The following is a 13,261-nucleotide window of genomic DNA, read 5'->3' as shown; positions in this document are numbered from 1 at the left end:
GAACTATGGCCACTCCAGCCCTCCACCAGACCCCACTCTGGCTCCCAGAGGCCCCTTTCTCTGCTACTGCTGGGCCAGGCTCAAATTAAGGCTAAAGACTCATTAGGCCCAGTAATGAGAGAGGCAGGAGACAAGACGCTCTTTCCTAACCCAACTAGGGGACTTTCTGCTGGGCCGTGACTACAATCAACTTAATTCATAACCTCCATGCTTGCCTGGTCACCAGCTAGCTAGGCACCTCTTGTCCTTACATGTGCTTACACACACACACATACAAGCACTTGAAAGGCAGTTTGCAGCCATATCAATGTTGGTGATTTTGGTGGGGAAGTTGAATCGTTCCTGTTCTCTGCACTTTTTTAAAGTGCCTTTTTGTATTGAAAACCCTCTGTCATCTCTATTCCTCTCCCTTGCCCTTCTTTACAGCTCTATTCCTCTCTCTGGCTCTCCTTTACAGCTCTATTCCTCTCTCTGGTCCTTCTTTACAGCTCTATTCCTCTCTCTTGCCCTTCTTTACAGCTCTATTCCTCTCTCTGGCTCTCCTTTACAGCTCTATTCCTCTCTCTGGTCCTTCTTTACAGCTCTATTCCTCTCTCTGGTCCTTCTTTACAGCTCTATTCCTCTCTCTTGCCCTTCTTTACAGCTCTATTCCTCTCTCTGGCTCTCCTTTACAGCTCTATTCCTCTCTCTGGTCCTTCTTTACAGCTCTATTCCTCTCTCTTGCCCTTCTTTACAGCTCTATTCCTCTCTCTGGCTCTCCTTTACAGCTCTATTCCTCTCTCTGGTCCTTCTTTACAGCTCTATTCCTCTCTCTGGTCCTTCTTTACAGCTCTATTCCTCTCTCTGGCCCTTCTTTACAGCTCTATTCCTCTCTCTTGCCCTTCTTTACAGCTCTATTCCTCTCTCTGGCCCTTCTTTACAGCTCTATTCCTCTCTCTTGCCCTTCTTTACAGCTCTATTCCTCTCTCTTGCCCTTCTTTACAGCTCTATTCCTCTCTCTTGCCCTTCTTTACAGCTCTATTCCTCTCTCTGGCTCTCCTTTACAGCTCTATTCCTCTCTCCGGCTCTCCTTTACAGCTCTATTCCTCTCTCTTGCCCTTCTTTACAGCCCTATTCCTCTCGCCGGCTCTCCTTTACAGCTCTATTCCTCTCTCCGGCTCTCCTTTACAGCTCTATTCCTCTCTCTTGCCCTTCTTTACAGCCCTATTCCTCTCTCCGGCTCTCCTTTACAGCTCTATTCCTCTCTCTGGCTCTCCTTTACAGCTCTATTCCTCTCTCCGGCTCTCCTTTACAGCTCTATTCCTCTCTCTGGCTCTCCTTTACAGCTCTATTCCTCTCTCCGGCTCTCCTTTACAGCTCTATTCCTCTCTCTTGCCCTTCTTTACAGCTCTATTCCTCTCTCCGGCTCTCCTTTACAGCTCTATTCCTCTCTCTGGCTCTCCTTTACAGCTCTATTCCTCTCTCCGGCTCTCCTTTACAGCTCTATTCCTCTCTCTTGCCCTTCTTTACAGCTCTATTCCTCTCTCTTGCCCTTCTTTACAGCTCTATTCCTCTCTCCGGCTCTCCTTTACAGCTCTATTCCTCTCTCTGGCTCTCCTTTACAGCTCTATTCCTCTCTCCGGCTCTCCTTTACAGCTCTATTCCTCTCTCTTGCCCTTCTTTACAGCCCTATTCCTCTCTCCGGCTCTCCTTTACAGCTCTATTCCTCTCTCCGGATCTCCTTTACAGCTCTATTCCTCTCTCCGGCTCTCCTTTACAGCTCTATTCCTCTCTCCGGATCTCCTTTACAGCTCTATTCCTCTCTCCGGCTCTCCTTTACAGCTCTATTCCTCTCTCCGGATCTCCTTTACAGCTCTATTCCTCTCTCCGGCTGTCCTTTACAGCTCTATTCCTCTCTCCGGCTCTCCTTTACAGCTCTATTCCTCTCTCCGGCTCTCCTTTACAGCTCTATTCCTCTCTCCGCCTCTCCTTTACAGCTCTATTCCTCTCTCCGGATCTCCTTTACAGCTCTATTCCTCACTCCGGCTCTCCTTTACAGCTCTATTCCTCTCTCCGGCTCTCCTTTACAGCTCTATTCCTCTCTCCGGCTCTCCTTTACAGCTCTATTCCTCTCTCTGGCTCACCTTTACAGCTCTACTCCTCTCTCCGGCTCTCCTTTACAGCTCTATTCCTCTCTCTTGCCCTTCTTTACAGCCCTATTCCTCTCTCCGGCTCTCCTTTACAGCTCTATTCCTCTCTCCGGCTCTCCTTTACAGCTCTATTCCTCTCTCCGGCTCTCCTTTACAGCTCTATTCCTCTCTCCGGATCTCCTTTACAGCTCTATTCCTCTCTCCGGCTCTCCTTTACAGCTCTATTCCTCTCTCCGGCTCTCCTTTACAGCTCTATTCCTCTCTCCGGCTCTCCTTTACAGCTCTATTCCTCTCTCCGGCTCTCCTTTACAGCTCTATTCCTCTCTCCGGCTCTCCTTTACAGCTCTATTCCTCTCTCCGGCTCTCCTTTACAGCTCTATTCCTCTCTCCGGCTCTCCTTTACAGCTCTATTCCTCTCTCCGGATCTCCTTTACAGCTCTATTCCTCTGTCCGGCTCTCCTTTACAGCTCTATTCCTCTCTCCGGATCTCCTTTACAGCTCTATTCCTCTCTCCGACTCTCCTTTACAGCTCTATTCCTCTCTCCGACTCTCCTTTACAGCTCTATTCCTCTCTCCGGCTCTCCTTTACAGCTCTATTCCTCTCTCCGGCTCTCCTTTACAGCTCTATTCCTCTCTCCGGCTCTCCTTTACAGCTCTATTCCTCTCTCCGGCTCTCCTTTACAGCTCTATTCCTCTCTCCGGCTCTCCTTTACAGCTCTATTCCTCTCTCCGGCTCTCCTTTACAGCTCTATTCCTCTCTCCGGCTCTCCTTTACAGCTCTATTCCTCTCTCCGGATCTCCTTTACAGCTCTATTCCTCTCTCCGACTCTCCTTTACAGCTCTATTCCTCTCTCCGGATCTCCTTTACAGCTCTATTCCTCTCTCCGGATCTCCTTTACAGCTCTATTCCTCTCTCCGGATCTCCTTTACAGCCCTATTCCTCTCTCCGGATCTCCTTTACAGCTCTATTCCTCTCTCTGGCTCACCTTTACAGCTCTATTCCTCTCTCCGGCTCTCCTTTACAGCTCTATTCCTCTCTCCGGCTCACCTTTACAGCTCTATTCCTCTCTCCGGCTCTCCTTTACAGCCCTATTCCTCTCTCTGGCTCTCCTTTACAGCTCTATTCCTCTCTCCGACTCTTCTTTACAGCTCTATTCCTCTCTCCGGATCTCCTTTACAGCTCTATTCCTCTCTCCGGATCTCCTTTACAGCTCTATTCCTCTCTCCGGATCTCCTTTACAGCCCTATTCCTCTCTCCGGCTGTCTGTATAATCAGGTGATGTGTATAATGAGGGCTGTGGGGATTATTAGTCTACTGGGAGTATGAATATGAAAAGTGACATTTTAGGGACTGGTTTCCTTGGAGGACTAGCATCGCCATGGCGACACTAGTAAAAGGTCGCAGGTGAAGCTGGCTGAACACTCCTGAGTAATTCCAGTGTATGGTTTCTATCAGGACTGTGTTCATTAGGCACAAACGGAAGGAAACAGACCAAAACGAGCAGGTACTACCTTTACTTGTCCAATTAGAAACGTTTGGTTTCCGTTGTCAAATGTTTTGCTACGTTAGGCCCTAATGAACATGACCCAATCGCATCAGATACCAAACCCCTATTGGAAGCAATCAATATGTTTACATGCACACTAATGATTAGATATTAAACTGATTATGGCAGTACCCAGAGTATTACATTATTCATGTAAACGCCTTACTCTGCTTGTCTTAATCGGAATAAGGTCCAAATCAAAGTAAGCAATTACTCAATTGCTTACTTAAAAAGCCTGGTTTTCTGAGCAATCTTTTTAATTATTTGGACATGTAAACAGCTTAATGGGCTTTCCAGCGGTGAATTTGATCTGCAGATTTACCGGCACCGGTAGCCTCTCTATCTTACGAGTTCAGAAAAACTCAAAGTAAGCATCTCGTGATTTTTCTTCACATGCCAACTTTATATGTCCAAATCAAATATAATATGGTCACTGTGATCATGTTTTATTTTCTGCATTTATCAACAGTCCCATCAGGTAGCCTGCTTTCAGATGTGTCCAGGATTATTAGAGGAAAAAGTTGTCCTTGCAAAGCATGTCAAGATTTCAAACAAACTATTATATTAATTGGACTATCCACAATAATCATATTGTGTGCATGTAACCAATGTATCGCTCCACAGTTAGCAGTCAAATGTTTATGTGCAGGGTGAAGTATGCCCGCAGGCTACCCCGGTTGACTCTGTATGAAGTCTATACAGCCTCTATGGTAAAGGTGTTGTTGGAGAGCTAACTGAATCCTTCTGGCCTGGGGCTGGTCTAGCAGCTACAATCACAGGCTGCAGTGCATATGCCATACGTGTTGGCATGGGATCTAATACTCTGTCTACTTCTATCTTTCCTTCTCTCTTTCGTATCCGCCTATCCCAATAAACAAAAAAATATGGAATGGCGATTAGGATTCCACTCTGTTAAAAAGGAACCCACAGTGGCACGCGCATACACAGAGATAAATAGTGTTGTTTCTCTCTCAGATCAGGCTGTCTGGAACTATTCTGAACAAAAATATAAACGCAACATGTAAAGTGTTGGTCCCATGATTCTTGAGCTGAAATAGAAGTTCCCCGAACTCTACCAAATGCACAAAAATCGTATTTATCAAAAGAACATTGCACACTTTTGTTTACATCCTTGTTAGTGAGCATTTCTCCTTTGCCAAGCTAATCCATCCACCTGACAGGTGTGGCATATCAAGAAGCTGATTAAACGGCATGGCCCAGCGTTGTCCGGGTTTGGCCGTGGTTGGCTGTCATTGTAAATAAGAATTTGTTCTGAACTGACTTGCCTAGTTAAATAAAGGTTAAAAAATGTTAACATTTTAAAACAACAACAAAAATCATTACAGGTGCACCTTTGCTGGGGACAATAAGAATTTTACCATGAGAATTTGGCAGTACATCCAACCAGCCTCACAACCGCAGACCACGTGTAACCACGCCAGCCCAGGACCTCCACATCCGGCTTCTGAGACCAGCCACCCGGACAACTGATGAAACTGAGGAGTATTTATGTTTGTTGTAAAGCCCTTTTGTGGGGGAAAACATTCTGATTGGCTGGACCTGGCTCCTCGGTCATGTGAAATCCCTATATTATGGCCTAATGAATTGTTTTAAATTGACTGATTTGAACTTTAACTCAGTCAACTTGTGGCATTGTTGCATGATGCGTTTATATTGTTGTTGAGTATAGTAGTTTTATTACCCACTCACTGACGACTTCCCTGCAGATAACGGATAAGAGAAGGGTGATCTCATGCCAGTCTACCATTTGATTAACCTGGATCCTCCTCCACTCTGCCCCCCTGGCCCTTGATTACCTGGATGCAATTTGGGATTAACCTTCAATCTATTTCAAAACGTTTTTTCACAACTTAACAGGACCCTGGTTTTGGCTGTGAGACGGGGGGGGGGGCACTAATGACCCCCCTGTTACTGATTCACAATGTAATAATCCTATTCCGCACAGTCGATGTTACAAAAACTACACATAGACCAGTTAGGTGCAGTGAAATGTGTTGTTTTACAGGGTCCGCCATAGTAGTACAGCGTCACTGGAGATAGTTAGGGTTAAGTGCCTTGCTCAAGGACACATCGGCAGATTTTTCACCTTGTCGTCTCAGGTATTCAAACCAGTGACCTTTCAGTTACTGACCCAATGCTCTCACCGCTAGGCTACCTGCTGCTGTACTATTGTGGTAGATGGGCTGTGTAGCTGTATATTCAAGGATTCATGTCGTGGGAGATGAGTGGGAGAGTCTGACTTTTGTATCTGAAAGCATGATGTCCAGGGAAGTCAGGGCCTCCTGAGTGGCGCAGTGGCTAAGGGCACTGTACCACAGCACCAGCTGTGCCACCAGAGACTCTGGGTTTACGCCCAGGCTCTGTCGTAACCGGCCGCGACCGGGAGGTCCGCGTCGCCCGGGTTAGGGAGGGTTTGGCCGGTAGGGATATCCTTGTCTCATCGCGCACCAGCGACTCCCGTGGCGGGCCGGGCGCAGTGCAGGTGCACGGTGTTTCCTCCGACACATTGGTACGGCTGGCTTCCGGGTTGGATGGTGTTAAGAAGCAGTGCGGCTTGGTTGGGTTGTGTTTCAGAGGACGCATGGCTTTCGACCTTCGTCTCTCCCGAGCCCGTACGGGAGTTGTAGCGATGAGACAAGATAGTAGCTACTAACAATTGGATACCACAAAATTGGGGAGAAAAAGGAGTAAAATTCCACACAAAAAAAGTAATTAAAAAAAAGAGACTGTAGACTTGGATCTGAAAGGATCAACAAGCCTATCAGAGAGCTGGGTGGAGCTACTACCATATTGTTTCGATCTATCCAATCCTCTCAGAAGTGCCGTGTGATACAGGCCATTTCTGTACAGGCCCTGTGACAACGAAGCTGACTAATGAAAAAACGGCACGGCAATGTACAACAGCCAGCAGTTTTTAGCCCTGATAAAGTGACCGAGTTTGTGGTTTCTCTCGTATGGGCAGGTGAGGTTTAGCCTGGTCGCAGAGACGTTTGTGCTGACTTGCCAAGTTTGCAAGACCACACAAACAAGATCTGGGACCAGCTAGGTGAGGCAGCCCTGCAGCATTTCTCTGTTTGCTGGGACTGCTGTTTGTCTGTGTCTCTGTAGAGTCAGGGGCAAGGCAGGGCAGGAATGGTTTCCCTGTCACCGTGATTAGCCTGTCTGTTAATGAAGTCTCCTGAAAGAGCTGAGGCTTGTACTGCTTACACACACACTCTGATAAACCCATTAACAAACTTGGGTTGCAGCTCATTCTCACATCTCTCTACACGTACACACACACTGTGATAGACTCTTCTCTGGGATAGACTCAGCTCAGGGAGTGAGGAGACCGATCAATGCAGCCAGCCTTCGTTGAGAAAAAACTTCAATAATACTGTTCTCTCTGTCTCTGTCTGTCTGTCTGTCTGTCTGTCTGTCTGTGTCTCTGTCGGTCTGTGTCTCTGTCTGTCTATGTCTCTGTCAGAATGGAAAGGGTAACCACATACATTGCCAACGCAAACATATAGGAACATATTAAATCAATTTAATTAAATGTAATAATTCTCTCCCCTTGATCCTCTCCCAGGGTGTACCCCATAAAGGAGGTTCCGGTAGAGACCAAGCCCTTGACAGATTGGCTGTACCAGAGGTTTGTGGAGAAGGAGGATCTACTGGCTCACTTCTACGAAACAGGTCGGTATTCACTGCTTTCTTTCTCCCTCCTCTCTTTCTCCCTTTCTTTCTGAGCTCTCTCTTTCTGGCCTCTCTCCCTCTATTTCAGAGAAGTGACTGTCCACATTGAGGCGTGATCACAATGTCGCTGACTGTATTCCTTCCTGTGTCCCCCCCAACAGGAGCCTTCCCTCCACCGAAAGGCCAGAAGGAGGCCGTCTCCCGGGCGATGACCCTTGACCCCGTGCGGCTCTGTCTCATCCAATCCCTGGCCTTTGCCTCGGGCTACCTGTGGTACAGCGTCCTCCAGTACTTCTACTGCTGTTTGTTCTGAGTGTGCTGAAGAGGATGGAGTTTAAAAGTGGACCAGACCCTAATGGCACTACATCTGGATCAGTCGATGGCTTGCCCGCCCCGGCGCCATCTCTCCTCCCTATGATGGATGAATGTACATTTAGCAAAAACCGGGAAAAACTGAGAGAAAAAATGACCATGTAGGAGGCTATTTTCCCCCCTGGATACATGAATACCTACACACACAGACAGACGGACAGACATACACACACACAATTGACTGAAGCCCATACTTCTGAACATGAATCATTTACACAAACTTACTACTTGGATATAAACGCCCCAATCTAGTTGGTCTCTCCAATGGAGCCTCATTCTCAAATCAAGAATGGGGCTCAGGACTGAAACTGGGGGTGTTTTCAAGTGGACTCTCTTCCTGGTCTTTAGGTGTAGTTTTACAGTGTGCGAGTATGCATTGTGTCTGCCATTGTACCCACCCCCACCCTCGGGTGAACCAACACCCACCCTCGGGTGAACCAACCCCCAGTTGGACCTCGCTTCAGGCCTGCTGATTCTGCAGTTGACCCACCCTACAGAGAGGGGGGGCTGTGGTATGTACCATCAGAGACTACCATGCCAACCCCTCTCCTCTAGCCTTCATTGCACTAAAAAGATCCCTACTACCCCCCTCTTCTACTCCAGGAAATATTCCTGAATGGTAGCTGTTAATGTTTGTTTATTTTAAATTGCCCCTCCCCTTAACAACGGCCATTGCATTTGTTGTGGTCGTCGTCGCTCTCTATCTATGTTGAAGTCATGGAGACTTTACTCTGCCTGTCTTCGACAGTATTCTGAACTGACTGACTGCAGGGGAATCTTCTTGTTTACACTAGCGGCCCTCCGTCTGGGCCTAAAGGGACGCTGGCGACGATGTCAGGCTCCGGTTAGGACTGTTTCCACAACATGTGGTTGGGGGTACCTGGTTCTGGAACCAAGGGGGGGAGGAGGACACAGAGGAGGAGGAACAGTGCCCATACGCTGATGACAGAACACTGATGGCACATTGGGACAGCACTCTGATCCGATCCACCCTGAAAACAAACTCCCCTCACACCCTCTCCACCCCCTGTCCTCACTCGTACACACACAGAGCAGAGTGGATCTCTGTCCACATAGGAACGTCTCAGCGAGCCAAACTGAAAAAGGAGGACGAAGCTGAATTTACCCCCATTGGACTCCATACTGTAGTTTTACAAATATCTAAGTAATGGGGTGGGGAATGACATAATAAAAATATAATTTTTTATAGATGTGGCTACCCTAATGCTCTGCATTCTAAATTTGAGATTTTGGCTTACACACTCATAGGTGTCGTTACTGTAAATTTACAGCATAACCCCCCCCCCCCCTTATATATATATATAATTGATGTCGTGCTGCTCCACGATAACGGAGTTTCGACAGCAAATCACTATTAGTGGTCAGATTTTATTTCAATTTTAAATGACTTGAACTGTTGTCCTTACGTCATGGGTATGTTTATTCTTGTACATAACGAAGCTGAGGAAGAAATTCAATGTTGTGAGGGACTGCAACCGATGTTAATTCTCTCTTGGTCTGTACTATTTCTGATTTGTTTTTAATTTTGAAATATCATAAATGTTTAAAGAACAAGAAAAAAATGAGGAAGAGAAACCTAACGGCTTTTGAGACAAGTCACTTCCCTGTTCCTTGACCTTTGGTTTGACCTCTGACCTGGATGTTATTCATTCACGCTTCATGAATCCAGAGGGCTCGGCCAGGCTCTCATCTCCTACACTGCTCATTGATACACATATGGCCCTGTTGGAATACTTCTGAAATGCATCCTTTCCTTTCTATCTTTCTTAACATAATCACAGCTCTGAAGTGGTTGGATTGGTGGAAGTAATGGGACAGGAACTTAGGCCCCTCCCCCCTAGGCACTGGATGATTCCCACTTGGAGATGTTAAAAGGACTTGATTGATGTGTGCAGTATATGGCAAATCTCCCACCTAGCCTATTAAAGATATTGCCAATTTACTGATCTCTATCCAGTCCTTTTAGATCTTAGGGGTACCAAGAAGCTGTCTATTGGTAGGGCATTATGTTTTGATTTGAAACTAGACCATCCAGGAAGAAATCACTCTTCACATTGGAGGGGAATTCAGACACGGCCCAGCAATTATGCACCAATTCTCTCCCAAAAGTTGTTTTAATAATACCATGGGGCGGGTTTTCTATCAAAAAATCTATATAAACACACCTAAGAGGTATTATGCTTTAGATGAACAGCTACAATCATGATGTCTAAGGAATGCAAACGGAATGCATTTTAGTCATGACTTACCTCTTAAACTGTGGATAATACTGTCCAGTAACAGGCTGTGTATGAAAGGCAGAAGGCTGGCTGGTTCGGGAGATCAGGAGTCAATTTGAGAATTGGGACGTACATTTTTAGCGGTCATCTTTGTGCCGGTCCCGTGAGATTGCTTTTCAATGTGAGAGAGTGACACAAAATAAGGCTTCATCTTTTTTTCTTCTTTTTTTTAACTGTCTCCAAAGAAAGGCAGGGGAAAATCATATTTTCTAGATATGGTTTTAGGAAAGAAAAACAATGACAACGTTAAGAATTTTAACAAACGATAGTAGAAACTCTGTAATTTTCCATTTTGTACTCCTCCCTTTCTTCCTAGCTACACAGCCATTTTACAACACAAAGAACTTGTGCTGGAATAAAAGTGATGGTCATAAAGATCCTGATAGCTTGTCTGTTTTTTCCTCTGCCTCATATTCTCTCTGTCTCATATTCTCTCTGCCTCATATTTTCTCTGCCTCATATTCTCTCTGCCTCATTCGCTCTGCCTCATTCTCTCTGCCTCATTCTCTTTGCCTCATTCTCTTTGCCTCATATTCTCTCTGCCTCATATTCTCTCTGCCTCATATTCTCTCTGCCTCATATTCTCTCTGCCTCATTCTCTTTGCCTCATTCTCTCTGCCTCATTCTCTCTGCCTCATACTCAGTATTTGATGTTGGTTTTTGAAGTGTCTGACGCACCCCTTTTCAGATGGCACACTAACTTCTGGAGTTTTATGTAAATAAATAAAAAAATATATTTATATACATTTTATTAGGAGCCATTATCTCACTAATATACTGAGAATGTGTAGAGAGGGTGAATTACAGTATATCACACATTCTATGAGAGTGACATACTTGTGAGCTATTGAGACCTGATTGAACTTAGACTGCGGTGCATAAGGCATTTTTAATGAAGGCCCACTCCTTAATTTGAAGAAGAAAAAAAACAATTGCAGCTCAGCCATGTCTCAAGGTGAGGAAAGAACTAAAAAATAACACAACAGGAGAGCGTAACATTTGTGAATCAAACTCTTTCACAATGTATTTGTATTTTTTTCTATGTCTTGGAGTGGTATGAGTAAGCAAACCCCTGTCTCCCACACCTAAACCCAGCACAATAAATAGTGATTTATGGTGCTCTGATTGCATCTGTCAGGTTTATTGTCAGGCTTATTTCCTCATTTTCTATTGATATAGGCACTGATAGTGATGCCGTTGCCGCAGGGCGGTCTCCAGGTAACTAAAGCCTGTCCTTGCTTTTGGTCTCTGCTCTTTGTTTAACCGTGGCACCTGTCATTTGGCCACAGGGACCCAACGGTTTACATTACAGATCCTCTTTCAGCTCTGAAACGGGTCGTCCTTAGGAAGAAAACCCTTCAAACCGAGGAGGCACAACTACATTTGTTCATAGATTTTCATTTCCCATTCCAAAACGTTTTGCTATGCTGTGCCATTCTGAACACAGCCCATATTAGAGGAAGTGAGTGAATGCCACCACCTTTCTTCCTGGTGTGTATTCACATTATAGAACAATGCAGATAGTGTCAGCTTTATTAATTACAATTTTATGTCCAATTCTGCATGACAGAATATCGTGCCTGTTCTACAAAATACATCTCTATCTGAAAATGTCACGTTTCGCACCCTTCTGAACAGACACTTGCTCTATCTACACAGAGTATCTGTCACTGTAGACTTTTCTTTATCCTTCTAGGCTTATCATTTGGCACAGGACTGAATTACTAAGATTGTTGCATTTATTTGTTGCCAGGTAGGCATAAACCACTATGGGGCGAGGTCATGAATGAGAGGCCTTGTGGTCACTTGTTAAACTAAGCCGCCTGACTGGCAGATGTAGTAAAATGTTACATCATGTATAGGATGATAAGCGAGGAACTAGAGCAAGGGCGGCCTGGCTTGTCATCGCCATAGCAGCTGGAGTGATGGGGGAAGGGAGGAGGAGGGGGGCCGGGTCTCTGCGAGAGCCACATGGCTGCAGGCAGCCAATGGGTAGCCAGGGCCTAGGCACTGGGAAGTGAGCTGGAAAATGGGATTAAAGATGCACAGGAGAGACTATAAGGACCCTGCTGACCTGCAAAACGACTAATCTGGGATTCACACCAGAGCGTCATCTCCGTACCAAACGACTGAGGGAGGACCAAAGTCAGACCAGGGATCTCCTTTCTTCACAACGTGTCAGAGCTGCGCATTTTCATGGCCAGCGTAAGCCAGAGACTACAGAATTAATATTAATAATCTACATTTACAACAACCCCATACATATTCATCTCTGAAGGCCTAGTAATTTTCTGTTTTACACATGTGAAAGGTGTAGGATGAAGTTGCCGCTAGACCAGGGATGGGCAACTGGCAGCCGGCCGCCCTTGTGTATATGTATATATATGATGTGGGTACGCAGAACCATGAGCCACTGTGGTCCCTCGTGATGAATAATGTTTTTTTTTGTGGCCCCCTCCCTCATCAAAGTTGCCGATCCCCGCCCTAGATGCTGATCTAGGTTCAGTTTTGCATTTCCCCCACTGATGGTTAGGATTAGGGGAGAGGAAGCTTATCCTAGATCTGTCCCTTGAGGGAAACTTCACCCCGGAGCCAATGTGAACACATCAGTGTAGAAACAAACACGTACCGGTATGTTCTTGACTGCACACAGACTACACCATGCCCAGCCGCAGGTAAGCTAGGCTATAGCATCGCTCCCAGAATGCCTGCAGTGACAGTTACACTAAATGCATCACAAGCATAGCTCCACAGGGTACCATGTCTTCATGCTCGGCTGCTCTGGTCTGGTTGATAAATGTTGTGGTTCGTGGCTGCTCCCCTTGAGTCAGCAAACACTAAAAGTTGGCAAAGTGACAGGGGAAGGCCAGGGTGATCTGCGGGGGGGGGGGGGGGGGCAGGGTGATCTGCGGGGAGGAGGACAGGGTGATCTGCGGGGGGGAAGGCCAGGGTGATCTGCGGGGGGAAGGCCAGGGTGATCTGCGGGGGGAAGGCCAGGCTGATCTGCGGGGGGAAGGCCAGGGTGATCTGCGGGGGGGGGGGGGGGGGCCAGGGTGATCTGCGGGGAGGAGGACAGGGTGATCTGCGGGGGGAAAGGCCAGGGTGATCTGCGGGGGGAAGGCCAGGATGACCTACGATGGAGGACAGTCTGAGGGGAAGCAGGCAGATGAATGTCACAGTACAGCAACATGGCTGCAGCCACCAGCTCCGCCACCTT

General features: G+C 46.6%; 1 protein-coding gene across 1 annotated transcript in view; it reads left to right on the top strand.

The window, feature by feature from the left end:
- lpgat1 (lysophosphatidylglycerol acyltransferase 1) overlaps positions 1 to 10,421 on the top strand; it is an 81,445-nt gene extending 71,024 nt beyond the window's left edge. Inside the window, exons 7-8 of the mRNA XM_036984801.1 lie at positions 7,266 to 7,372; positions 7,534 to 10,421. Coding sequence (XP_036840696.1) covers positions 7,266 to 7,372; positions 7,534 to 7,685 — 259 coding nt within the window. The 3' untranslated portion in view covers positions 7,686 to 10,421. The remainder of the gene's footprint in view (positions 1 to 7,265; positions 7,373 to 7,533) is intronic.
- The last annotated feature ends 2,840 nt before the right edge of the window (positions 10,422 to 13,261 follow it).

This window comes from Oncorhynchus mykiss, chromosome 8 (assembly GCF_013265735.2).
Source record: "Oncorhynchus mykiss isolate Arlee chromosome 8, USDA_OmykA_1.1, whole genome shotgun sequence".
In the NCBI taxonomy this organism is placed as follows: Eukaryota; Metazoa; Chordata; class Actinopteri; order Salmoniformes; family Salmonidae; genus Oncorhynchus; species Oncorhynchus mykiss.
This window is presented reverse-complemented; position numbering and strand designations above follow the sequence as displayed.